At 42.4% G+C, this 27,871-nt stretch overlaps 1 protein-coding gene across 1 annotated transcript; it reads right to left on the bottom strand.

The window, feature by feature from the left end:
• Positions 1-7,186: 7,186 nt before the first annotated feature.
• On the bottom strand, positions 7,187-26,927 carry SGO1 (shugoshin 1). The gene is made up of 8 exons (XM_005898350.3): positions 26,781-26,927; positions 25,204-25,356; positions 24,928-25,121; positions 20,889-20,983; positions 19,204-19,259; positions 17,933-18,694; positions 10,234-10,426; positions 7,187-10,011 (listed from the first exon to the last, which is right to left on the bottom strand). Exons 2-8 carry the CDS (start codon positions 25,340-25,342, stop codon positions 9,909-9,911), a joined length of 1,542 nt encoding a protein of 513 aa, XP_005898412.2. The 5' UTR covers positions 25,343-25,356; positions 26,781-26,927; the 3' UTR covers positions 7,187-9,908.
• Between the last annotated feature and the right edge of the window lie 944 nt (positions 26,928-27,871).

Raw genomic sequence — 27,871 nt, 5'->3', positions numbered from 1 at the left:
AATAAGCAGGGTGATAACATACAGTCTTGATGTACTCCTTTCCCGATTTACAACCAGTCTGTTGTTCCATGTCCAGTTCTGTTATTTCTTGACATGCATAGATTTCTCAGGAAGCAGGTCAGGTGTCTGCTATTGCCATCTCTTGAATAATTTTCCACAGTTTGTTGGGATTCTCACAGTCAAAGGCTTTGGTGTAGTCAATAAAGCAGATGTTTTTCTGGAACTCTCTTGCTTTTTCAATGATCCAGTAGATGTTGGCAATTTGATCTTTGGTTCCTCTGCCTTTTCTAAATCCAGCTTGAACATCTGGAATTTCACAGTTCACATATTGCTGAAGCCTGGCTTGGAGAATTTTGAGCATTACTTTACTAGCGTGTGAGATGAGTACAGTTGTGTGGTAGTTTGAGCATTCTTTGGCATTGCCTTTCTTTGGCATTGGAATGAAAACTGACCCTTTCCAGTCCTGTGGCCACTGCTGAGTTTTCCAAATTTGCTGGCATATTGAGTGCAGCACTTTCACAGCTTCCTCTTTCAGGATTTGAAATAGCTCAACTGGAATTCCATCACCTCCACTAGCTGTGTTCGTAGTGATGCTTTCTAAGGCCCACTTGACTTCACATTCCACGATGTCTGGCTCTAGGTGAGTGATCACACCATCGTGGTTATCTGGGTCATGAAGCTCTTTTTTGTACAGTTCTTCTGTGTATTCTTGCTACCTCTTCTTAGTATCTTCTGCTTCTGTTAGGTCCATATCATTTCTGTCCTTTATTGAGCCCTTCTTTGCATGAAATGTTCCCTTGGTATCTCTAATTTTCTTGAAGAGGTCTCTAGTCTTTCCCATTCTGTTGTTTTCCTCTATTTCTTTGCATTGATGACTGAGGAAGGCTTTCTTATCTCTCCTTGCTATTCTTTGGCACTCTGCATTTAAATGGGAATATCTTTCCTCTTCTCCTTTGCCTTTCATTTGTCTTCTCTTCTCAGCTATTTGTAAGGCCTCCTCAGACAACCATTTTACTTTTTTGCATTTCTTTTTCTTGGGGATGGACTTGATCACTGCCTCCTGTATAGTCATGAACCTCCGTCCATAGTTCATCAGGCACTCTGTCTATGAGATCTAGTCCCTTAAATCTATTTCTCACTTCCACTGTATAATCATAAGGGATTTGATTTAGGTCATACCTGAATGGTCTAGTGGTTTTCCCTACTTTCTTCAATTTTATTTTGCAATAAGGAGTTCATGATCTGAGACATAGTCAGGTCCTGGTCTTGTTTTTGCCGACTGTGTGGAGCTTCTCCATCTTTGGCTGCAAAGAATATAATCAGTCTGATTTTGGTGTTGGCCATCTGGTGATGTCCATGTGTAGAGTCTTCTCTTGTGTTGTTGGAAGAAGGTGTTTGCTATGACCAGCGCGTTCTCTTGGCAAAACTCTATTAGCCTTTGCCCTGCTTCATTTTGTACCCAAAGGCTAAACTTGCTTGTTACTCCAGGTATCTCTTGACTTTCTACTTTTGCATTCCAGTCCCCTATGATGAAAAGGACATCTTTTTTGGGTATTAGTTCTAGAAAGTCTTGTAGTTCTTCAGAGAACCATTCAACTTCTGCTTCTTCAGCATTACTGGTTGGGGCATAGACTTGGATTACTGTGATATTGAATGGTTTGCCTTGGAAATGAACAGAGATCATTCTGTTGTTTTTGAGATTGCATCCAGGTACTGCATTTCAGAGTCTTTTGTTGACTATGAGGACTACTCCATTTTTTCTAAGGGATTCTTGCCCACAGTAGTAGATATAATAGTCATCTGAATTAAACTTTCCCATTCTGGTCCATGTTAGCTGATTCCTTAAATGTCGATGTTCACTCTTGCCATCTCTGGTTTGACCACTTCTCATTTACCTTGATTCATGAACCTAACATTCCAGGTTCCTTTGCAGTATTGGACAACCTAAGTCCATAAATTTTCCTCAAAAAAAAAAAAAAAAAAAAATTGCACTGAAAGATGAGCTCACAAAAAGCTGGGAAATATGCGTGACCAAATCATATTCAAAAGTCAGATGATCAAATATCAGGTTTAGCCACCTAATGTGAGAAAACCATACTCTGAAAGAAAATGCATGTTTATGGTTGTTAGAAGGAAACATAAGGGGCTGGCTAAACAGACTAGGATACAGCCAAGAATAGAGTGAATGAGAACACAGAGCCGAAGAAATTTTATAGAAAGAACACAGCTAAAGAGATGAAAATAGGAAAGAGGCACAGGACAGACCCAACAATGTGAATTGCATCAGAGCTGAGCATTTGCTCACTGAACTCTTCTGAACGCCAAGAACCGTGCCTGCTGCTGCTGACAGTTGATGCTGAGTATTAGTTAAAGCCTAATAATTATCAGAAGTTAGGAGAGAATGAGGAAAAGGTAATTTTTAATGAACTAAGAATTTTTCTTACAATGAAAGGCATGAATATTTATAATCAGTTGAATCCCAAGCATGGTGAATTACGCTCCACTTGTTCCCATGAATGCGTATCAGCTGCAGGACTTCTTGACCCACTGTAAATGAGAGAACTGGGCTTAATGTAATAACCACTTTTATAAAGTGGGCAATAGGTATTACAGGTTTATGATCCTAGACAGAAGGAAATGAGGAGAGTGAACCCTATTTTCATCCCATAGTTCTTCCCCAGAGTTTCCCTAGGAAAGGAGAGGGAGTCCAGAGTCCAGTGTGATCACTGGGTTAAGGAGACAGAGAAGGAAGTTTCAAGGAAGAAGAACTTGCAAACAAAGTGTTGGAGAGGAAGGAGCCATGCAGGGGAAAGGTTCCAGAATTCTGCTCAGGGATCCCTGAATCTCAGTTGAATACTAATCTGCCGTGTGTGGGATGAAACTTCATGAAGCCAGGGAAAGAACAGCTGCAGGGCACAGAACAATCATGTAAGCCAAATCACTGTCAGAGTTTACACGGGGTGGGAGCCACTCGTGCACTCAGCAGCCAGAAGGGACAGATCTGATCACTAACAGATACACGAGACAAGCAGTGGAGACCTTAGATGCTTCGCATTTACTACTGGGGCTAAAGGAGCCTAGAGGAAAAGGTATCCTAGACCTGCCCACAAAGCCTAAAACCAAGCTCATGAGGGATCAAGCTGATCTCCAAGAAATTTAATTGCCCAACAAAGTTCAAAACTCTGTTTGAAGACCTATAATAAAATATAGCTTATGGCTTCCCTGGTAGCTCAGACAGTAAAGCATCTGTCTGCAATGTAGGAGACCCGGGTTCGATCCCTGGGTTGGGAAGATCCCCTGGAGAAGGAAATGGCAGTGCACTCCAGTATCTTTGCCTGGAGAATCCCATGGATGGTGGAGCTTGGTAGGCTACTGTCCATGGGGTCGCAAAGAGTCGGACACAACTGAGTGACTTCACTTCACTATACGGATGTTAAATTCCCAATGTACAATATCCAATAAAAAAATTAAGATATATGAAGCCGGAAACTGTGGTACATAACCAAGAGAAATTTGCCAATAAAACTGACCCAGAAATTAGCAGAAAAGGATATTAACATGGCTTTTTAAACATAAATATGCTTAAGGATATAAAGAAACCATGAATATACTGAGGAATAAAATAGAATATATATAAAGAAGACCCACATGGAGTTTCTAAAGGTGAAAACCATACAGTATGAATCATTTCCCATTCAATGGGTGGGATCAATAAAAGATTTGACACAGCAGAAAATACAAGTAAACTTAAAGATGCAGCAATAGAAGATACCCAAAATGAAGCACAAAAAAATGACCAAAAGTCACAAACAAAATTAGAGCATATACTGAACTAAATGAAAGTGAAAATACAACACTTCAGATTTGTGAGATGGAGCTAACACAGTGCGTAAAAGAAAAATTACGAATTATTACCAATATCAGGAATGAAAGAGGGAAAATTAGAGCTCTTTCACGCAAGATGTTAAAAGGATAAGGAGGTTATTATAAACATCATTCCCATGTATTTGATAACTTAGATGAAATGAACAAATACTTTGTGTTACACAAAGTAGTGAAACTGAAGAAATTAAAACCTAAACATCTTTTTTATCAAGTTAAAAAAAACAGATAAAAACTGAGGAGAGAGTGTTATAACCCATGTAAATAAAGACAAGGAACAGAACCTAGACTGTTAAAGAGCCCATACTATTTATCAAGGAAAAGACACTCCAGTAGAACAGGAGGCAGCTTTCAGTTGCATAAGCAACGCACAGAAGCGGTGAGAATGACCACTGACACTCGAGTTGTCTCAAGTGATGAACTCAGTGAAAGAAAATCTCATAAGTAATTAGGAAGAAACTGTGTCACATTCACTGGCGTGGCTACTTTAAAAGCTCAGTAATACCAAGTGATCACGGGTGGGGGAGCCTGGAACTTATAAACTGCTATTAGGGACAGTGGCCAAGATGGTGGAGGAGAAAGGCCCCGAGCTCACCCGTCACAAGCAGGCCACGATCACACCTATCTGCAGAATAACCTCAAAGAAAAAGACTGGAACCTCAAGGTAGCAGCTTCGACAGCTAAAGACATAAAGAAGGAACCACAAAAAGGCATACCTGTCTCGTGAGACAATCAAATCTGACATGCCCTGGGTGGGTGACCCACAGACTAGAGAATAATTCTATCACAGAAGCTCTCCCACAGGACTGAGAGTTCTGAGCCCCACGTCAGGTTCCCAGTCTGGGGCTCTGGCACTAGGAAGACGAGCCCCCAGAGCATTTGGTTTTGAAGAGCAGCAGGTCTTGATTGCAAGAGTTCCACAAGGCTGGGGGAAACAGACTCTATTCTTGGGAGGGCTTACAGGAGATCTTTATGTTTTTTTTCTTTTGTAATTTACTTATCTTTGGCTATGCCTTAGGAAGCATCACTACAAACAAAGCTAGTGGAGGTGATGGAATTCCAGTTGAGCTATTTCAAATCCTGAAAGATGATGCTGTGAAAGTGCTGCACTCAATATGCCAGCAAATTTGGAAAACTCAGCAGTGGCCACAGGACTAGAAAAGGTCAATTTTCATTCCATTCTATTGGAATGACTATCTCAAAGAATGTTCAAACTACCGCACGATTGCACTCATCTCACATGCTAGTAAATTAATCTCGAAATTCTCCAAGCCAGGCTTCATCAATACGTGAACTGTCAACTTCTAGATGTTCAAGCTGGATTTATAAAAGGCAGAGGAACCAGAAATCAAATTGTCAACATCTGTTGCATCATCAAAAAAGCAAGAGAGTTCCATAAAAACATCGGCTTTATTTATTACATCAAAGCCATTGACTGTGTAGATCACAACAAACTATGGAAAATTCTTCAAAAGATGGGAATACCGGGGTAACTTACCTGCCCTTCTGTGAAACCTGTATGCAGGTCAGGAAGCAACAGTTACAACCAGACATGGAACAACAAACTGGTTCCAAATCAGGAAAGGAGTATGTCAAAAATTTCTCATCAAAACGTGGAGAAAACATTTGAAGAGAGAGTAACTGAAAAATGAAAACTTTCCTAACCTGGGAAAGGAAATAGTGAACCAAATCCAGGAGTGCAGAGTCTGATACAGGACAAACCGAAAAGGAACACACCAAGACACATTGTAATCAAAACGGTAAGAATTAAAAATACAGATAAGGTGCTAAAAGCAGCAAGGGAAAAGCAATGAATTACATGTGAAAGAATCCCCTGAACAAGACCAGCTGCTGTTTCACTCACAAACAAAAAACACAGAAAAAGCATTTGACAAAATCCAACACCCATTTATGATAGAAACTCTCCAGAAAGTGGGCATAGAGGGAACCTACCTCAACATACCAGAAGCCATATATGACAGTCACAGCCACTTACGTACTCAAATGGTGAAGAGTTGAAAGCCTTCTCTCCAATATCAGAAACAAGGATGCCCACTCTTGCCACTGTTTTGGGGGCTGCACCAGCTGGCATGTGGAACTTCACTGGCCAGGGCTTGTCCCCTACACTGGGAACAGTCTTAGCGCTGGACCATCAGGGAAGTCCTCTTGCCACTTGTATTTAATGTAGTTTAGGAAGCCTGAAGCAAAGCAACCAGGGGGAAAAAGAAAGAATCCAACTGCAAAAGGAAGAAGACTGTCACTGTTTGCAGATGCCATGATATTAAACAAAGAACGCCTAACGTGCCATGAGAGAACTACTATAGCTCATCAATGAACTTGGTAAAGTTGCAGGATACAAAAATTAACATATTAGAAATGTTATATTTCTATAAACAACAAATTATCAGAAAGAAATTAAGGGGACAATCTAATTTACAACTATATAAAAAAGAATAGCATACCTAGGAATAAACCTACCTAGGAAAACAACTTGTACTTCAAAAACAGTATCTTACAGTTCTCACTCAGCTGTAAAAAGAGCAAAAGGGTGCCACCTGCAGCAACATGGATGGACCTAGAGATGACCGTGCTCAGGGGGTCAGACAGAGCAGCACAGACACCACACGACGCCACTTGCACGTGGGATCCAAAAAACGACACGGGGCTCCCCCTGTGGTCCAGTGGCCAAGACTCCATGCTCCCAACGCAGGCGGCCTGGGTCTGACCCCTGATCAGGGAACAGGGTCTTACGTGCTGCGACTGAAAAGTCTGTTAGGAGGAGGTCCTGTGCGCTGCAGCCAAGACCTGGGACAGCCAAATAAGTAAATATTTAAAAAGTGGCACAAGTGAGCTTATTTACAAAACAGAAATAGGCTCAAAGAAAACAAACTTACGGACTAAAAGGGAAAGGTGAGGGACGGAGGATAAGTTTGAGACCAACAGACACGCACTGTATATGGAATAAACAAGGACCTACGGTGTAGCACAGGGACGTCTAGTCAGTGCTTTACAATAACCCTTAAGAAGAGTCTCCACTATAGGCTATATATAAGTGAATGACTTTGCTGTATACTTATCAGAAACGAACGAAACATTGTAAATCAAGTATACTACAAAGAGTAAACACATATTTAAATTTTAAAAAATTGTTGTTTGGAAAATGACATACTCGTTTTATCAGGAGAAGAGCAACCCTACTCTTAGGTACTAACTCCCTGGAAACTTATTTATACATATGAGAACACAGAATATTCAGTGAAGCACTAATTTATAATAATGACAAAGTGGAAGCCAATTATTTCTGAAAAGAAGAGGAAGTCTGGTTTATATAATAAAATTTTGTACACCAAGCAAAATAAGTTACATCTGTCAACATGGACAAGTCTAAAAACAGTGCTGAGTAAAAAGTTGTTATTAAAAGATGTATACAACATAACATTCATCTAAAAATGTTAAAATACAAAGCAGTTTTAATAGTCTACGGATAAACACTACAACAAGAATAAAGAAATAGTAAAAAACAGAAACTACAGAAGTACAGGATTTCCCTGGTGATGCAGTGGATAAGAACCCGCCTGCCAATGCAGGGGATACAGGTTCGACCCCTGGTCCAGGAAGGTTCCGCATGCCGAGGAGCAACTAAGCCTGTGTCCCACCACCACTGGAGCCCACGGGCCCTAGAGCCAGCGAGCCGCCAACACTGAGCCGGTGCGCTGCGACTGCCGAGGCCCGCACACCGAGAGCCTGTGCTCGGCAGTGAGAGGGGCCGCTGCTGTGAACACCCGCGCACCGCACCCGAGCAGAGAACTGCAGAGAAGGTCCGCGTGCGGCAACGGAGACCCAGCCAGAAGTAAAGTAAACCAAATTCAGAATAATCGAGTTTGGAGATGAAGGGAAGGTGAGGATAAAGGTAGATCAAAAGCGTCAGAAGAGAAAGATCCATAAAGTGATAAACAGTAAAGGCAGTCAATGGCGAAGAGCAGGACTTGGCAAGCTTTTGGGGTAAAGGGCTTGAGAGTAAATATTTTAGACTTTGCAAGCTTAAGGGATAAAATAAATCAACAGCAAGTTTTTGATTTAAAGACAAAAAAGCATCTTTACCTGGCAGACCATGCAAAAGCAGACTGTGTTAAAACATTAATTTTTGATTTAAAGAAAAATATACTTTACAAAACAGATTCTTTTTCACTGAATGCATTATTACTAAGACAGAAACAAGTTATACTTGGACCTGCAGGCTGCACACTGCTAGCCTAGAAGAGCCATCAGCCCGGCAGGACCTTCTGGAGTGACCGGAGTGGACTGCATCTGCGTGGTCCCCAGCGTGGTAACCACTAGACTTGTGGCTCCTGAGCACTTGCAATGCAGCAGCTGCGACTGAGAAGTTAAGCTTTAAAAATTGTACTGAATCCTAAGACAGCCATCCTAGAGTTTGAATGAATTCAAACAGCAGGTGGAAGGGCAGCAGCTGAATAAACAGACTGGAAAAGTAAGACTGTGATGGGAGAGTAGGGCATGTGAACCCATGATTCCATCAGGGGCAGGAAAGTCTGGGCTGACTCTCAAGGAGCGCAGGTGGGCGTGGAGGTGCAGGAGAGAGCTTGAGGTCAGGGTTGGAAGAGGCAGCTGGGACACAGACACTGCTCCCGGGACAGGGAGGCTCCCGTGAGAAGAGGAAAGAGAAGAGACACGTGAGGATGGCATTGTGACAGAAGCGACGACCACGGGGAAAGCCAAGGTTTGGGGGAGAAACGTCCAGGGAGGATGAGAGCCGTGACGGCTGAGACAGAGACGACCGGAGAGACAGGATACCTCTGTATTTAAAGACTGGAAAAAAACAAACTCACTGTCTTATACAAACTTTATTGCTCTCTAAACATGAATCAAAATTTATAGAAGTATATAAAAGTATGGGCTTCAAACTCTCAGAACTGAACTCTTATTGAATTTACTTTTTTCTTAGAAAGGTAGATTCTATTCTCTAATTAGGAACCTTGAGAAAATGAAGTCACACCAGGATCTACAGGCAGAGGCAGAGACCCCAAGCCAGCTGGTCCTCCCCGGGCAGCTGGAGCAGTTAAACCAGGCCAGACCCACTCCAGCTCGGGCCGCCATCTACTCTCCACATTGGGGTCCCAGGGTGGCTGGGTCGCAAGCTGGCTTCACATCACCTGAGTCCCTGACTCGAGTGAATTCGTGGCTTCAGGTTTGAGCACGCCTCACTTCTGCCGCTGGAGTGTCCCTCGGCCATGGACTTAGGAATTTGATCAAATGCACAAAAAAGGTCTTGGCTTTCACACACTTAACATCTGGCATTTTTGACTAAACAAGGAACTATTCTGACAGGCCGTGACGCAATAATCTGTGATTTTGCTAACGCATCACTTTCAACTACGGGCACGTGGCATTGTGGGTTTAGAGGCAGTCACTTGCCCAGTCCCTGAGCCTAAGCAACCTCCAGTTCTCTAATCACGATCTCCAACACATTTTGTCCGAAAAAATCAAATACAGCGATGGTATAAGGAACCCACAAGCAGCTCAGTGTATACTCTACTGTGAACGACAAGGATTCGTTTTATTCAAACACTGTACAAAGAGTTTCAAAAGGTCTTCAGTCTGTCTTCAAAAATTCATTCAGTCATAGTACTACCCACTTAAGGGAAAAAAAGATGCCTTATAACGAAAACATCTTAATTTGGAGAAACATGATTAATTTCCCAATGTTGGTATAAGATACATCAATTAAGTTTTTGGCAATATAAAAAAATCTAAACTACGATAGTGCTTCAGTCCAATTACTTATAGCTAGAAGAAAAATAAACCAAGTGTATCAAAGGTTTAGGAAGACACATCACTTTTGAAGTACAGTTTTGAAGACATGTTCATGATCTATAGACTTGTCAAGAGAATATTCTATGGCAACAGTTCAACCATTTGAGTACTTTTACAGATTCCCTCTTGGCGCCACAGAAGCGGGTGCAGGATGAATTTCAATAGCATCTAACACAGGCTTCATTGTACTTGCTTCACATTTTTTTTTTAGAACAGTGTCTGGAATCTTTTTTCTGCTTGAAAATAGGCGAATTCAAGAAACACAAATCCGTGAAAGGGTCCCCTCTCCTCAGTTTCCTGTAAGAGCAGAGAGAACTCTTAAGCATGAGGATAAGCATCCCAATACTAACTTACTCTTCAGTTTAAGTTTATTGTAGATCATGCCATTGTTAATATTCTCACTTCAGTTTTTCATCAAAACAGTGTATTTCAAATAAGGCTCACCCTTTAATGAAGCTCTGTAACCTTACTCTCCCAGGGGTGTCATTAAAAGTGAATTCCCACAAGCCAAATACTTACGAAGCGAGCGTGGGTTCCTTATAGTTCACGACGGCGGCTGTGCACCTACGTTTACGTAAAGACACTGGTGGGCTTTCTACATTCTTTTTTGGAGAAAGAGAAAGCTTTCTGGTTTTCATCACAGGATACAAAGGGACATTAGTGATATCCTTCAGGCTAAAATGAGGCGACTGGGGAGCTTCAGGTAGTACACCTACAAAAACAAGAACAAGTTTTATTGAGTACGCTTCCAAAAATCAGACAAACACAGGGACTGAAGCCATGTGATTACACACCTTAGATGCATCCAAAATCTGCAGAGGAAGGAAAACTCCCAAACTCATTCTACAAGCCACCCTTACCCTGACACCAAAATCAGACAAAGATACACAAAAAAAGAAAATCACAGGCCAATATCACTGATGAACATAGATGCAAAAATCCTCAACAAGATTCTAGCAAACAGAATCCAACAATACTCTGACAGGATCAGGGCTCCTGTAATGTAGGAGATGCAGGTTCAATCCCTGGGTGGGGAAAAAAGAGCCCCTGGAGGAGGAAATGGCAACCTATTTACGATAAAAAACTCTCCAGAAAGCAGGCTTAGAAGGAACATACCTCAACACAATAAAGGCCACAGACAACAAACCCACAGTAAACGTTATTCTCAACAGTGAGAAAGTGAAAGCATTTCCTCTTAATATCGGGAACGAGACAGGCTGCCCATTCTCGTCATGATTATTCAACGTACTTTTGGAAGTCCTGGCCATAGCAATCAGAGAGGAAAAGGAAATAAAAGAAACCCAAATCAGAAAAGAAGTAAAACTCTATTTGCTACTATACACAGAAAACCCTAAAGATTCCACCAGAAAATTACTAGAGCTAATCAATGAATACAGAAAGTTGCAGGATACAAAACTAGCACAGAAATCCCTTGCATTCATACACACTAACAATGAAAAATCAGAAAGAGAAATTAAGGAAACAATTCCATTCACCACTGCAACAAAAAGAATACCGAGGAATAAACCTACCTAAGGAGACAGAAGTCCTGTATGCAAACAACTAAAACACTGATGCATGAGATCAGAGATGACGAGTGGAGAGATACACCACGTTCTTGGATTAGAAGAACAATATTATGAAAAATGACTATACTACCCAAAGTAATTAGATTCAATGCAATCCCTAATCAAACTGCCATTTGTATTTTTCACAGAACAAAAAATTTCACAATTTATATGGAAACACAAAAGTCCCCAAATAGCCAAAGCGATCTTGAGAAAGAAGAATGGAGCTGGAAGAATCAACCTTCCTGACTTCAGACTATACTACAAAACTACAGTCATCAAGCCAATATGGTACTGGCACAAAAAAAGAAATATAAATCAATGGAACAAGATAGAAAGCCCACAGACAAACCTATGCACCTATGGGTAGCTTTTTTTTGACAAAGGAGGCAAGAATACACAATAGAGAAAAGACAGCCTCTTCACTGAAGTGGTGCTGGGAAAACTGGACAGCTACGCGTGAAAGAATGAAACTAGAACACTTTCTAATACCATCTGTCCATGGGATTCTCCAGGCGAGAATACTGGAATGGATTGCCATTTCCTTCTCCAGAGGATCTCCCTGACACAAGGATCAAATCCAGGTCTCTTCCCTTGCAGGCAGATTCTTTTGTCTGAGCCACCAGGGAAGCCCTTCTAATACCACACACAAAAAATAAACTCAAAATAGATGAAAGATTTAAATATAAGGCCAGAAACTATAAAGCTCTTAGAAGAAAATATAGGCAGTACATTCATTGACATACATCACAGCAAGATCCTCTGTGACCCACTTCCTAGAGTAATGGAAATAAAAACAAAAGTAAACAAACGGGACTTAATAAAACTTAAAAGCTTTTGCACAGCAAAGTGAGTCACTCAGTTGTGCCTGACTCTTTGTGACCCCATGGAGTTCTCCAGGCCAGAATACTGGAGTGGGTAACCATTCCCTTCTCCAGGGGATCATCCCAAACCAGGTCTCCTGTACTGCAGGGAAGCCCAAGAATACTGGAGGGTGTAGCCTATCCCTTCTCCAGGGGATCTTCCTGACCCAGGAATTGAACCAGGGTCGCCTGCATTGCAGGCAGATTCTTTACCAGCTGAGCTACCTGGGAAGCCCTCCAAAGGGCAAAGCAACGGAAACGATAAACAAGATTAAAAGACAACCCTCAGAATGAGAAAAAATAATTGCAAACAAAACTGACAAAGGATTCATCTGCAAAATATACAAGCAGTTCACACAGCTCAATACCAGAAAAACAGAAGACCTAAACAGACTTTTCTCTAAAGACGACATAAACAGATGGCCAACAAACACATGAAAAGATGCTCGACATTGCTCATTATTAGAATGCAGTATCACCTCACACCAGTCAGAAAGGCCATCATTAAAAAATCTACAACCAATAAATTTGCAGAGATATGGAGAAAAGGGAACCCTCTTACACCACTGGGAATGTAAACTGATACAGCCACATACAAAGAACAGTACAGAGTTTGCTTAAAAACTAGGAATAGAACTACCATATGATCCAGCAACCCCACTACTGGGCTATACCCTGAGAAAACCATAATTGGGAAAGAGATGCATGTACCCCAATGTTCACTGCAGCACTTTTTACAACAGCTGGGACGTGGAAGCAGCCTAGATGTTCATCAACAGATGAATGGATACAGAAATTGTGGTACATGATGATGCTGTGAAAGTGCTGCACTCAATATGCCAGCAAATATGGAAAACTCAACAGTGGCCACAGGACTGGAAAAGGTCAGTTTTCATTCCAGTCCCAAAGAAAGGCAATGCCAAAGAATGCTCAAACTACCGCACAATTGCACTCATCTCACACGCTAGTAAAGTAATGCTCAAAATTCTCCAAGCCAGGCTTCAGCAATACGTGACCTGTAAACTTCCAGATGTTTAAGCTGGTTTTAGAAAAGGCAGAGGAACCAGAGATCAAATCGCCAACATCTACTGGATCATCGAAAAAGCAAGAGAGTTCCAGAAAAGCATCTATTTCTGCTTTATTGACTATGCCAAAGCCTTTGTGTGGATCACAATAAACCGTGGAAAATTCTGAAAGAGATGGGCATACCAGACTATTTGACCTGTCTCTTGAGAAACCTGTATGCAGGTCAGGAAGCAACAGTTAGAACTGGACATGGAACAACAGACTGGTTCCAAATAGGAAAAGGAGTACGTCAAGGCTGTATATTGTCACCCTGCTTATTTAACTTATACACAGAGTACATCATGAGAAACACTGGGCTGGAGGAAGCACAAGCTGGAATCAAGACTGCTGGGAGAAATATCAATAACCTCAGATATGCAGATGACACCACCCTTATGGCAGAAAGTGAAGAGGAACTAAAAAGCCTCTTGATGAAGGTGAAGGAGGAGAGTGAAAAAGTTGGCTTAAAAGCTCAACATTCAGAAAATGAAGATCATGGCATCTGGTCCCATCACTTCATGGGAAATAGATGGGGAAACAGTGGAAACAGTGTCAGACTTTATGTTTTGGGGCTCCAAAATCACTGCAGATGGTTATTGCAGCCATGAAATTAAAAGACGCTTATTCCTTGGAAGAAAAGTTATGACCACCCTAGACAGCATATTAAAAAGCAGAGACATTACTTTGCCAACAAAGGTCCGTCTAGTCAAGACTATGGTTTTTCCAGTGGTCATGTATGGATGTGAGAATTGGGACTATAAAGAAAGCTGATCGCCGAAGAACTGACGCTTTTGAACTGTGGTATTGGAGAAGACTCTTGAGAGTCCCTTGGACTGCAAGGAGATCCAACCAGTCCATCCTAAAGGAGATCAATTCTGGGTGTTCACTGGAAGGACTGATGCTGAAGCTGCAACTCCAATACTTTGGCCACCTCATGTGATGAGTTGACTCATTGGAAAAGACCCTCATGCTGGGAGGGATTGGGGGCAGGAGGAGAAGGGGACAACAGAGGATGAGATGGCTGGATGGCATCACCGACTCGATGGATATGGGTTTGGGTAAACTCTGGGAGCTGGTGATGGACAGGGAGGCCTGGCCTGCTGCGATTCATGGGGTTACAAAGAGTCGGACACGACTGAACTGAACTGACTGATACCATTGAAAGTTACTCAGCCTTAAAATAGGACACATTTGAGTCAGTTTTGATGTGGTTGAACTTAGAGCCTACTGTACAGAGTGATGTAAGAAAGATATTGTATACTGACACACGTGTATGGAATCTAGAAGGGTGGTCCTGATGAACTTATTTGTGGGGCAGGGATGGAGACAGACCTAGAGAACAGGCTTGTGGGCGGTGTGGGAGGAGCTGAGAGCGGCAGGGAGACGCACATCAGCACGTGCAGACAGAGCGCCACGCCCGTGCTCTGCACAACCTGTGGGGTGGGGTGGGCTGAGAGATGCGAACGTGAGGGGGACACGCGGACACCTGTGGGTGATTCATGCTGATGTGTGGCAGAAACCAGTACATTGTAAAGCAAGTATCTTTCAGTAAAAAAAAGTACACAAAATCCAGCATTTTATAATACAGGTTTTTAAAAACTTGTTCATCTTTTCCTCTCGGTATAACACTGAAATAATTATTGTGGCTGTGAAGAACTTACTAAAACAATAGCTTACTAAAACTTAAAATTCTTAAAAAATTTAAAGAAAAAAAATGAAAATTCTTCCATGATAGCTGGGGCACAATGAATTAGTTTCAACTATGCAACTTCACTTAGTCACACCTTATTCTTTAGAATTATCCAGGTCTCTATCGCTTTTAATTCTAACGGTTATCATCAACTGACTTCTTACAGTCTCAGAAAGCCACTCAAGTGCATTCTATTCTCCATACAGTGTTAACGGAAAAACCCAAGTGAACTTTTTGGCCAACCAAATACTAAATAAAAGAGAATTCCAAGTCATAGTCTCTGTGTAAACCAGGAGAAACGGGGTTCCCTCTAGTAAAGCTTTCCAGCTGGTGCTAGGAGTAAAGAATCCACCTGCCAAGGTAGGAGATGTGGGTTCGATCCCTGGGTATCCCCTGGAGGAGTAAACGGCAACCCACTCCAGTATTCCTGCCTGGAGAATCCCAGGACAGGGAAGACTGGCGGGTTACAGTCCAAGGGGGGACAGAGTTGAACATGACTGAGCATGCACGTGTGCTAATACAGCTGGAAGATTAAAAAGTTACCCAAAGTTTTTCCTATCAGAAACACCCAAGTTATTCTACCTGGATCTACATCTATATTGGGAGACAGGTACCCAGCACACAGGAAGAACACAAGGCAGATAATCTCTTAAAATTGCTTTAAAAAGCAAAGTCTTTCCCAGGAAAAACTAAACTTTAACTGTAAAATGATTTTATGTTTAATAACCACTGTTCAGGCCTACCTGGGTTTCAGATATTCTGCCTTTCTTGTCTCTACATAAACAAACTGTACTATGCTAATTATTCCAACTTTTGGTTTGGAAACTATGGTTAAACAACATCAAATCAGTTGCTATGTTCTGGAATAAAGCTTCTAAAACTTTTACCCGTATATCAATCTTCCAGGAAATTTGTTAAAAAGATACAGATATGATTCAGGATGCAGGGTATGGCATGCGATTCTGCTTTTCTAAGAAGTTTCCAGGTGATGCTGAAGGTCTGGGGACCAAACTCTGAGCAACACTAGTGCTTTTTTCCTTTAAAAACTTACGAAAATCTAAGTACAAAGATGGAGACGACAGTGTGAGCCCCCAGTTACCCAGCTTCAATAATTATCAACATTTGGCCAATCTTGTTTGATGTACTCTAAAATCATTACAGCATACTTCTTAAAAGAGATATTTGCATGCTACCAATGGGGAAACCAGAGAAGGCAATGGCACCCCACTCCAGTACTTTTGCCTAGAAAATCCCATGGATGGAGGAGCCTGGTAGGCTGCAGTCCATGGGGTCGCTAGAGTCAGACACGACTGAGCGATTTCACTTTCACTTTTCACATTTATGCATTGGAGAAGGAAATGGCAACCCACTCCAGTGTTCTTGCCTGGAGAATCCCCGGGACTGGGGAGCCTGATGGGCTGCCGTCTATGGGGTCGCACAGGGTCGGACACGACTGAAGTGACTTAGCAGTAGCAATGGGGAAACAGTGGAAACAGTGGCTGACTTTATTTCTGGGGGCTCCAAAATCACTGCAGATGGTGACTGCAGCCATGAAATTAAAAGACGCTTACTCCTTGGAAGAAAAGCTTTGACCAACCTAGACAGCACATTCGAAAGCAGAGACACTACTTTGCCAACAAAGGTCCGTCTCGTCGAGGCTATGGCTCTTCCAGCGGTCACGTGTGGGTGAGAGATGGAAAGCAGAGTGCAGAATCGATGCTTTTGGACTGTGGTGTTGTGGAAGACTGTTGAGAGTCCCTTGGACTGCAAGGACATCCACCCAGTCCATCCTAAAGGAAATCAACCCTGAATCTTCATTGGAAGGACTGAGGCTGAAACTGAAGCTCCAATACTTTGGCCACCTGATGCGAAGACCTGACTCACTGGAAAAGACCCTGATGCTGGGAAAGATTGAAGGCGGAGAAGGGGACAACAGAGGATGAGATGGTTGGATGGCATCACAGACTCAATAGACATGAGTTTGAGTAAACTCTGGGAGTTGGTGATGAACAGGGAGGCCTGGAGTGCTACAGTCCATGGGGTCACAAAGAGCTGGACACCACTGAGCAACTGAACTGAACTGTACCACCTAACTGGGCTTCCCTGGTGGCTGAGCTGGTAAAGAATCTGCCTGTAGTGCAGGAGACGTGGGTTCGATCCCTGGGTTGGGAAGATCCCCTGGAGAAGGGAATGGCAGCCCACTTCAGTATTCTTGCCTGGAGAATCCCACGGACAGAGGAGTCTGGTGGGCTACAATTCACAGGGTCACAAAGAGTCAGATATAATTGACTAACACCATCCTAACAACCGGAACAGTGCTGTTATGGGGATCCAATGAGCTAGCATGACAGCATTTTGAGAATGATAAAATTTGCCTGTTTATCTTCGCATACTAACTATTAATACAGTTCCCAGACGAGAATCTTTGTGGGCAGCAGCAGGCTGTATTGTCAATATTTGGACTACTTTCTGATCTAACCAATAAAAGCAAGATTTTCTAAGCCACAGTTTTTAGATGTTTTACACATGTCTTATAAAATGCTACTAAGGAATTGAGGAAAAGGTTTTCTTGGTCTTATTAGGCCACCTTCACGAAATAGAAAATTCTTTTAAATTCTGGGTCCTGTCAAGTTGACGATAAAGCAAAGTCATTAAAATTACAGGTCGCTGGATTTAAGTTTGATTTCATTTTCAGGGGGTGTTTTGGAGGAGTGCATAACAGGCATTTTAATTCAACCTAACTCCACAACTTTCCTTGCTTTGGAAGGTTTCATTTACTGAAAGTAAAAACACTCTCTCCATGACAAGTCCTATTTGTTCTTAAAGAGGATTTAAATTAGCTTAAAGTATGTCAAAGCTACACACTGTGGTTTGCACCCCCAGTCCCCCACTATTTAATTTTCCCCAAAGAGACAGATGCTAAGTCTATAACCTCCTCCAGAGAAGCAGATGGTAAATGCTAGTATGAAAGTACAAGGAGTGATCATTTATCATAAACATCAAGAGTGCAGGCAAACAAGTAAATCACTTACCAGGAGGCGTCTCCGTTGTCTCAGAGCCCCCACGTCTCAGCGCTCGTCTAGGCCGAGGCCTGGGGACAGGACTCCTCGTTGATTCACTGCTGAGACCTGGACTGGACTTGCATGTGGGAACATAGAGGTCATCGGAATCATCTCCTGAACAGCTTGATTCACAGGTGCTCACTTCAGATTCATTGCTGGTTTCCTCTCTTGTAGCATCATTGCACACTTTTTGCCGGAAGGGAGTAAGGTGAACACCTTCTTCCGAATTAAAATTGTAAGCGTCACAGGAGGTTAGAGTTTTATTCCCACTTTTGCTCCCTTTACACTTTGATACAGATCTTGATTTCCCCCTTTGGTTAGCTTTCGCTTTTCCTTTTCTTTCTTTGGCACCTCTGTGCTTGCTTTCAGTTGGCTGTGATTTATAGTCATAAGCATCTTTCTTTGTTTTGGTAGATCGTCCTGGGTGAACCAGCCTTGGGGATAAGTAAATCTGACTCCTGCTGTACCGACAAACACTTTGTTCTACGTTTTCAGGTATCCGTGTGCTTATTGGCGGGTCTACAAATCTAATCCTTTCTAGTTCCAAGGAGTCCTCTGACAAGTGACTGATTCCAAAATCATCCACAGCACTAATCTGACATGGACTGTTAATGTATTTCTTTAAACCACGACGGAGAGATATAGTTCTAGGTAAGACAATATCAGTTGACTTATCTTCACTTGAATCCAAATCGAATCCTGGTCTGTCTTGAGAAATAGTAGGTACTGGCTCTGAGAATTAAAAAAATAAAATAAATGAGAAAAACAGGTTCACTTTATGGAAATTTAAATTAAGAATGTTAGAATTCAAAGTTAAAAATGGAACTAATGAAAATTCTTTCTGTAGTTTTCCATTTACTCTAAATAAATAAAAATCTGGGGAGCTTACTATTTACTTCCTTTTGACTGTCTATACCTATATATTCAAAGGTTGTTACAAGGGTTAAGTAAGATAATGTATGTTAAGTGCCTAACAGAGTGTAACACATCGTAGGCTCAGTAAACTGCAGCCGCAGTTGTAACCAAGGTTTCTGACTACAGATTTGGAAAAATAAAAATGGATGGATTTTAAAACTCTTTTGTGATTCTGTGTAAAATAGACAGATATTTGCTTTGAGCAGAATACCAGATGAGCAGATCTTAAAAGGTAAAAAAACAAAAATTAGAGAAATTTAATTGCTACTTGTTCTCAAAGATCTCATTGTGCCTTCACGGTATTTTTAGATTTTCACTTGAATTACCTTCTCCTTGGAATGATTCTTCTTGTCCTGGACAGTCAGCACCCTCAAGCACTTGCCTTAGAAAGTACCAATAAAAAATAAAAAACTTAAAACATTTATGCAATAAAAGAATTTAAGACTTTCTACAAAGTTTTTTTCTTTTAGTAACATTTCATAATTCCATTCTATATCAGTATATCTGTTCTGTATCAAAGGAAACCAAAAAACACTGATGATGATGACATGGAAGCAGATTTGTTATGACTGATATTCAACTCCCCCTAGGAGGAGCACATCAAACTGAACAGTTTCTCCTGAACACTTTCCCTAACTCATCATTTTATTTAACTGGAGAAATAGCCAATCAGATTGATGTATAAACTACATTAAAAGAAATTCAGTTAGATGCCTGTTCTGGAGCCTACTGTATCATTAGCCAAGCTGTGATTTTCTTTGGTACAACATACTTTTGTGGCATTTACCTACTGACTCCTCTGAATTCACACTGTTCATTTTCTTTAAAAAAATTTTGTCCCTTTGGTTCATGAAATAAGAAATTTCCATTTTTATGCTTTAATATGGCCATTTCATTCTAATTTTATTTTTTTTCTTACAAAATTTACCCCTCTAGACATCAAAACTTAAGCACAAGTTGTGAAAATAGAGTAATAGCAACCAGTCAATAACAATTTTAGAAATCTTATAAAAACTCAATTACCTCATCTTACTTTTTGGCCATCACATAAATATTGCATCAGATCTTAATATTCAACAGTTTAAAAACTACTCATGATTAAAATTAATATGGGGACAGAAATCACATTAGTGATTACTTCCACAAGGAGAGGGGCACAAAGGCACAAACTCCAAAGGGACACGAAGGGATGGTTTATGACGGAGCTCTCACCTGGGGACACTTAACCTGCCCGTTCCCCTGGGGCCTCAGAACGTCTGCAATGTCTAGACACACCTTTGGTCCTTACAGCTATCAGAGGCGGTTGCTGTTGGCATTTGGTGGGTAGAGGCCGAGGATGCTGCTAAATGCCCCACAGTGCTTAGGACCACGCCCACAACAAAGAATGATCCAGTCCAAACAGTCAGCAGTGCTCAGCTGAGAAATCCTGGCCAGAGCAATGGCAATGCTCTGCACTTTAACCCAGGTTTCAGTTCACAGGTGTATATATTAGTCCAACTCACTGCACTCTGTAATTGAGATCTGTGCATTTGACTAATCTAATTTTATTTCAGTAATTCATAAGCAAACAAATAAAGTACCCTAATTCAAGAGAAGGAGTATATGAGGTCTGATGGTATTTCAGAACCAACTGGACAAGCGAGTCAGTGTGACAATTTGTTAAATATGGTAGTTTATTAGATTTCTTTTCTAAACCAGACTATTTGTGTTACTGGCAAAATAACCAACATTCGAATGTCCAATTCTTAGAATAAAAACACGATACAAGAAAAATACAAATGAAGCTTCAAGAGAAGCTTCTTATCCCTAGACATCAAAAAGTAACTAAATAGAAGAAAGCTTTGGTGTGGCTATATAGGACAGAATTTCAACATATCAAAATTTTCTTAAATACATTCTTGAGAGAGTACCAGACTTCAAATACGTGCCTCAGTATGATGCTGATTTCCTTTCACAAATGGATCACAGTTAAATATTTATTGGTATTGATAATAATGAATTCGATACTAACGGTAAGTGCTTCACAAATACATCCCTGGAGCTGTCGTCACTACTGGAGTCCATTCCACTTTTGGAGTCCATTCCAGAGGGACATAATCCTAGGTTCTGTTAATGTATTGAAACAAAGAAAACACTGGTACAACGAAAATATTCACAACGAAGCATTCATTTACTCAACAATAGATACTTACTGATAGTCTGCTATGGTCCCAGGGACTGTTCTAGGAACTGAATCCAAAACTAGAAAACAAAATAAGTACTACCCTCTTAAAGCTTACAATCTAGCATAGGGAGAGAAAAGGTAAAAAAGCTAGTAGTCATAAATGCAATGGAGGAAATATTTACTCAGGGTGAAATGGCAGAGTAACTGATGTCTGGAGGGCTTTTAGGTGGGATGACTTTCATCTGAAATCTGAAGAAATGCAAAGAGCCAGCCACTTGAAGGAGAAGCACTGGGAACAGAAAATACAAAAGTCATGATGTAGGAAAACCCTTGCTGTGTTTAGGAAAGAAGGCCACTGGGGCTGGAACAGTCACAGGAAAGACCAGGAGGTGGGCAGAGGCCAGATGATGCAGGGCCTGAGGGCCATGAGTTTGACTTTTTTTTTTTTTCCCCCAGAAAAAGACCAGTCTCTTGGTGGGTGACACAGGTTGGGCATGGACCCCAAGGCAGTTGCCCACCTAAAGGGAGGCCCCCCGACAAGACACTCTGCGAGGCCTGCTCTTCTGGCCCCAGCTGGTTGGCTCTGGATGGGGTTTGGGGGGCCCGTGACACACACCGGGAAGTCATTTAAATATTAAGCAGGGAAGTAAAATGATCTAAGTTTTAAAAAGATCAAGCAGACCACCATGTGACACACGGACTGAAAAGAGCCAAAGGCACAGCAGCTGGGAGTCGTCATGTCAATCAAGCAAGACACGCCCACTTGGACTGAATCCTACAGCTGTGAAGGTTTGGCCTAGAAGGTTTTGGGGTAACAAAGTGTGCTCGCATTGAATAGGGGTGGAGGTAGGGACAGTAAGCGAGAGGGAAGCTTCTTGTGGTTCTGACTTGGCCAAGCAGCTGGGCTGCCTTATTGAGCCAAGCAAGACTTATAGAGGGATGCACAAGTCCACAGTATCTTTGGGAGGGGGAAAAAGTAGAGTTTATACTTTGTACAAAGTATGTTTGAGATTCTTTATAATACTTAAGTGAATATATCAAGTAATAACTGTGTGTGTGTAGATCTTGAGCTACACACTTGGAAGTCACCAGCAGGCAGACAGTATTTAAAGCTGTGGGAAGGGATACAGTGGGTCTAGGACAACTGATGTTTAGGAGTAAAGAAGAAGCCAGCAAGAGAGACGCACATGGCATAGTCAGAAAGGTAAACAAGGAGATTATGATGGTAAGAAAGCTGAGATCAAAGTACTTCCAACAAAGTCATCCCTGTACCATAGTAGTACTTCAAGGCCAACAAGAAAGAAAAGTGACCAAAGTTACTGACTTTGGTAACACAGAGGTTTTGGTGACCCAGATATACAGTGATAATAGAATGGTGGGGATCAAAGTCTGACACAGAATTCAAATGTGAATGGAAGCTGAGGAAGGGAAGACAGTAAGTGCTCTGTTCTCTTTGGAAAAGTTCTCCTGTGAATGGAAGCAGAGAAATGAGGAGACAGCAGAATGAGATCAGGAGAGGTTCTATTTATTTTCTTTTCCTCTTAAGGTGAGAGAGATACTAAAAGCACATTTGTACATAACTGGAACAATTGGGTAGAGGGAGATAAATGCTGGATGAGAGTGCAAACTTTCAGGAGCAAAGTCCTAGAGGAGAAGAAAACAAGAGAATCAGATCACACAGGGAGGGACTGGCCTTGGATAGGAGCAGACACTTCAGCCAATGGCACCAGAAGGAAAAGGAGAGACAGCGTAGACCTAGGCAGATGTGTATAAATAGATGTGTGTCAGGGAAACAAGAGGCCCAGTCTGATTCCTTAAAAGTCATTCCAATTCAGTGCAGTTGTTTTATGAAATGTGATGGACAAACAATATACAGACATTATAATGAATAGGTTGAAACTGTTCATCAGAAATAAAACTGGAAACTTAATCCTGTTAATAAAAGTTTTAAGTTGATTATCAACACAGCTAATGTTCTAAAGCTAGTATTACTGAAGGTAAATAAAGGCGGATATTTAACTACAGAGAGAGATAAAATTTTACAAGATCCATAATAAAATGTAAGAAACGCTATTAGTACTGTCTAATTAATCCTTAAAAGGCAAGATAATTATTGGTAGGCAAGAAATAAAAACATTCCCATTAAAGCATTTTAAGCTTCTCTATCACTACAAATTGACTTGATAAACAAGGACGCACAGGTACACAATGATGGTTGAGAGCAAGCGACACATCAAACGTGTGGCAGAAAACAAACCGATGTTTTAAATGCTAATACTCTCACCTAGCAACTTAACACTATCTTTTAATACTAAAAATTCATTGATCAATGTCAAAAGGTCTATAATAAAAGAATTTTTTCACCAGTTTTTGTGATTATCTTATTGAATATTCACTTGACACTATTCTGTGTGATTTCCGCAAAAATCTGAAAAGGGAAGAGGAAGAATCAAATGTCTTTGGAGAAATGTTTTGCCTCACTAGTTGACCAAAGAAAAAACTTAGGAAAGATTACATTTTGAGGGAAAAAAGTTTTGTTTTGTTTTTTAAATAATCTAACCCTTACATGAAGGTTAAAAAGAAAAAACAATCTAATCTTTATAGGTAATTCTCTATCACACTACAATGCATATTGCATGTGTGTGTATACATTCTATGTATTATACACAGAAGAGATACGCAATCACCTTAGTTGCAGGGAAGCAAGAACTCTTTCACTGACCCCTCCTCTAGGTGGAGAAAGGACTTAACTCCTTTCTTGAGCCCACCCCCGACCCTAAGCACTAGGCTCTGGCTTCTGCTGCCCTAGGTGCCAGCACAGCTGTCTTCACTGGTATGGCAAACAGACAGACACCTAAGTGTTTCCACCTGACTTCTTTCTCTGCCCCATGGAGCTTCCCTGGCAGTGGCCTTTAGGAAATGAGAGGAGACTGACCCAGAGAAGATCCTAAACCAAACTTTCTCCATGTGTTGCTTTGGCTGGCCTTTCTATACACCCCTGGACACAAACAGAATCAGATTAAAAAGCTGACAGCAAAATGTTCAAGATATTTCCTGTTTGGCAGTTAATGTATAGTTGTCCTGAAGGAAATCAGTCCTGAATATTCTTTGGAGGGACTGATGCTGAAGCTGAAACTCCCATACTCTGGCCACCTGATGCGAAGAGCTGACTCATTGGAAAAGACCCTGATGCTGGGAAAGATTGAAGGTGGGAGGAGAAGGGGATGACAGAGGATGAGATGGTTGGATGGCATCACTGACTCGATGGACATGGGTTTGGGTAGACTCTGGCAGTTGGTGACGGACAGGGAGGCCTGGCGTGCTGAGGCTCATGGTGTTGCAGAGCTGGATATGACTCAGTGACTGAACTGAACTGTCCTAACTTAGCCAACTAGTAGGTAAAAAGGATTCTCCATAAAGCACTTAACTACTTCTCATCTCCCCAATTAAGGCAGTCCTTACATTAACCCCACTGGTGTAGCAAAACTACACAGAAAAGTTGGATTAACAGCACTGATTAAAACTTCTGCACTACTCTGCTTCCACCACCACTTCCAGCCCTTCGGCTTACTTGCCCTCCCTTTGCCTCAGTTTGCTGACCATTCAGAGGGTCTGGCCGTGCAAGAGACTCAACTATTTCTTTTATACCTGGTCTTGCTGCAGTCTTTCGGAAGCAAGTTATAGGAGTATTACCAGTATTCTTGAAGCATTCTTAACTGGCCACACACAACTACGGGGCCACAGCACTGAGAAAAGACGTTCTGACCAGCTCACTAATAACAGAGCTATCAGTATAATTAATTAAAAAAAAACAATTGATCTAAATTGATAATTTAAGGCTTTAACATTTTCTTCCTAAGAAATCCAGCCTTCCCGATGAAAATACCTGAGCAGGTTCTTCTGTCTGTTGTGACGTAAGTTTATTTTTCAGTGTGTACAGTTGGTAGCTGAGGAGGTAACACTCTCTCCGCAGCTTTAAGATGACATCGTGGGCTTCTTTCAGTTTGGACTTTTCATTTTCCAAAGCTAAGGCTAACATTCTGTTGTTGTCTTCATAGTTTAGCACTTTGGAAGTGTTGGCTAAAAGAAAATAAATTTTTTTAAATCAGTAATTAAATCTAATCTTAAAAAGTGATATATAGGAAACATGAAAGTCTCTTACTGATTGTTTGGCATGGCGCAATGATCAAAGACTTTCGTTTAACCTCTGTTAAATTTTTACTCCTTTTCTCTTTTATTTGTTTCTTTATGTCTTCAAGACTATCTTGAAAAGACTTTTTGAGGCATCTTTCCTTGGCCATCTTCTGCTCTAGGACTTTAAAAATAATAGAAATCATTTAATTTTTGAAGAGGTGGTATCAAATATAAAACAAAATTGAAAACAGGCTGTCCATAAAAAATGATTAGACCCTTGGTAACTGCAGAATCAGCCCAAAGTAGATAGCTAATCTGGTAATAACCTATATTTTGCAGCTTTTAAATTACACTAATGTCTGTGGCATAATTTTATCCTCCTCAGGTACTTTATAGGAAAGGTTTAATCAATAAGGTTTCCAACCCAAAGACTCTGTAATATGCCACTTATTAATTCTGTAACAAATACTGGGGGCTTACTATACACGAGGCACTATGATGGCATCAGTATTTTGCTACTAAATACAGACTACTGTGCATGAACACCTTTGCCCTACATTGTACTTTGCAGATCTTAAAATTACAAAAAAAAATTCTCATTTCCTATGGCAATCTATATACATAAGTTTTCACTACAAAGCACGTCTTCATTTCCTCTGAGTTTGTCAAATGTTTTCCTGAACCTTACATTTTCTTGAGTATTTTCTCCAGGCGTTTCTTATTTTCCTCTGGGCTCTTAAATATAGATACTGTAGATTTCACTTAAATATTTTCTTTCTGCCAATACAGATACATATACTGGGATGCTTCCAGGCCAGCCAGGACAACTACTATTTTTAAAGCGCTGACTTCAAGTGGGATGTATAAAACATACTATCTACCACAAGGAAGCTTCTTTAGTTCAAACCTGGAGATGTCTGCGAGCCACACAAATTAGGCAACTAAGCCAGTTGGCTTAGTTATTTTAAAAGCAGTCTTTCTTAAAAACTTTCGTTCGTACATTAAGTCAACTTAAAATTAATAAGGAGATGAGCCCCGTCAGAAGTCTCCTTCCCGCCTGGGCCGACGGTCTTAACAGGGGGTGTGGCGGCCAGCAGGGCTGGAGAAGTCAGGACAGGGCCGCACTGGACTCGGGTTTAGGGATCTGGAATCCAAAGAACCAGGGCGGGAGCTCTCCACCCGTCGCCCCTGCCGCTGGGTGGCCGGGAGGACCGGCCAGTGCGGCTTCTCCAGAAGGAGAAGCAGCCAAAGCGAAGGACGCCACCAGCTCAGGCTGCCGGCCTGCGGGCTCTTCCGCTCGAGCCTGGGCTTCAAATCCCGCGAACGCTTCACCTCCCGATCTCCGGGGGGCGGGAGGTTCAGGCCCTACTGAACAGGAGGAACTCTGAGAGCGGCGCCAGCAGGGCCGGCCCCAGGTCCGAGCTTCTGGCCGCCGAACTAGAAGGACCGGGAGACCCCGCGGCGGGGGGCGCGGTACGGCTGCGGGGGGCGCGGCACGACGACCCTAGGCCCGGAAAGCCGCAGCGCCCTCCCTGGAGAAGGCAGCCGGGGCGGGAAGGCGTGAGGCCCGCAGACCCGCCTCGCGCGGGACGCCCAGAACGGTACCTGGGCCACGGCTTCCGCCGCAGCTGCTGCTCTGCTCACACCAGGCTCCGCGGGAAGGCACAGCCGCGCACGCCGGGACCTCCGGGACCCCAGCCTCAGACCCCGGGTTGCGCCGCCGTCCGCGTTCAAACTCTCCGCCGCGCGCGTCCATTGGCTGACGGTCACGTGACGCGGCAGCCCTCCCAGCATAGGCGAAGCCCCGCCCCCTGGGCGGTGTTGACTGACGCGATCTCGCGGGGACTGCGCCTTCGCGCGGCCGCGGCCGTTTCCCGCGGGGCGGAGTCTGTGGTCTGGCGCTTTTCGGCCTCCCGCTGTGGGGTTTAGGGGACGGAGCCACCATGACACCTTGAGGGGCAGGGACTTTAGGGAGTGAAAAGCTTCCGGTTTACTGCGCCCAGCGCCGGTCTTCGAGGTCGTGCGCAAGGGCTCCCTCTGGCGAGAAGAGTCTTCTTGGTGGTTTGCCGGCTGAAGCAGTCAGCCCACTGCATGGAGGCCGTTAAAGGGGTGGGGTTCTGCAGGCCAGAGTACTGGAGTGGGTAGGTCGTTCCCTTCTCCAGGGATCTTCCCGACCTAGGGATCGGACCCAGGGCTCCCGCATTGCAGGCGGATTCCTTACCTCTGAGCCACCAGGGAAGCTTCGGTTAAAGGGATATGCAAGCCGAAACAGAGAGGAGCTTTTGGAGAAACTGGATTTTGTTAGGGAGGTTGCAGACATCTGAAATATTCAGGTCCAGGTTCTTTATCTTTGCCTCTCAGAAAATGACAGTAGTGTCTATTGAGTTACCTGCCCAGAAGCCTGGGAAAATCTTCCTGATTATTTATCATCCCTTAGCTTTTCCGTCGGAGAAGGCAATGGCACCCCACTCCAGTACTCCTGCCTGGAAAATCCCATGGATGGAGGAGCCTGGTGGGCTGCCGTCTCTGGGGTCGCACAGAGTCGGACACGACTGAAGTGACTTAGCAGTAGCAGCAGCAGCAGCTTTTCCTTGTCCTATTGGTCACCCAGTCCTGTCAATTCTTCTAAGTATTTTTCAGGTCCACAGTTGGAGCAAAACCAGAAATGAGTGAAGGGCCTCTGGCACGTAGCAGCC

The sequence above is a fragment of the Bos mutus genome, chromosome 1 (genome assembly GCF_027580195.1).
Source record: "Bos mutus isolate GX-2022 chromosome 1, NWIPB_WYAK_1.1, whole genome shotgun sequence".
NCBI classification, from domain to species: domain Eukaryota; kingdom Metazoa; phylum Chordata; class Mammalia; order Artiodactyla; family Bovidae; genus Bos; species Bos mutus.
Note: the sequence above shows the minus strand (reverse complement) of the source record. Positions and strands in the feature narration are given on the sequence as shown.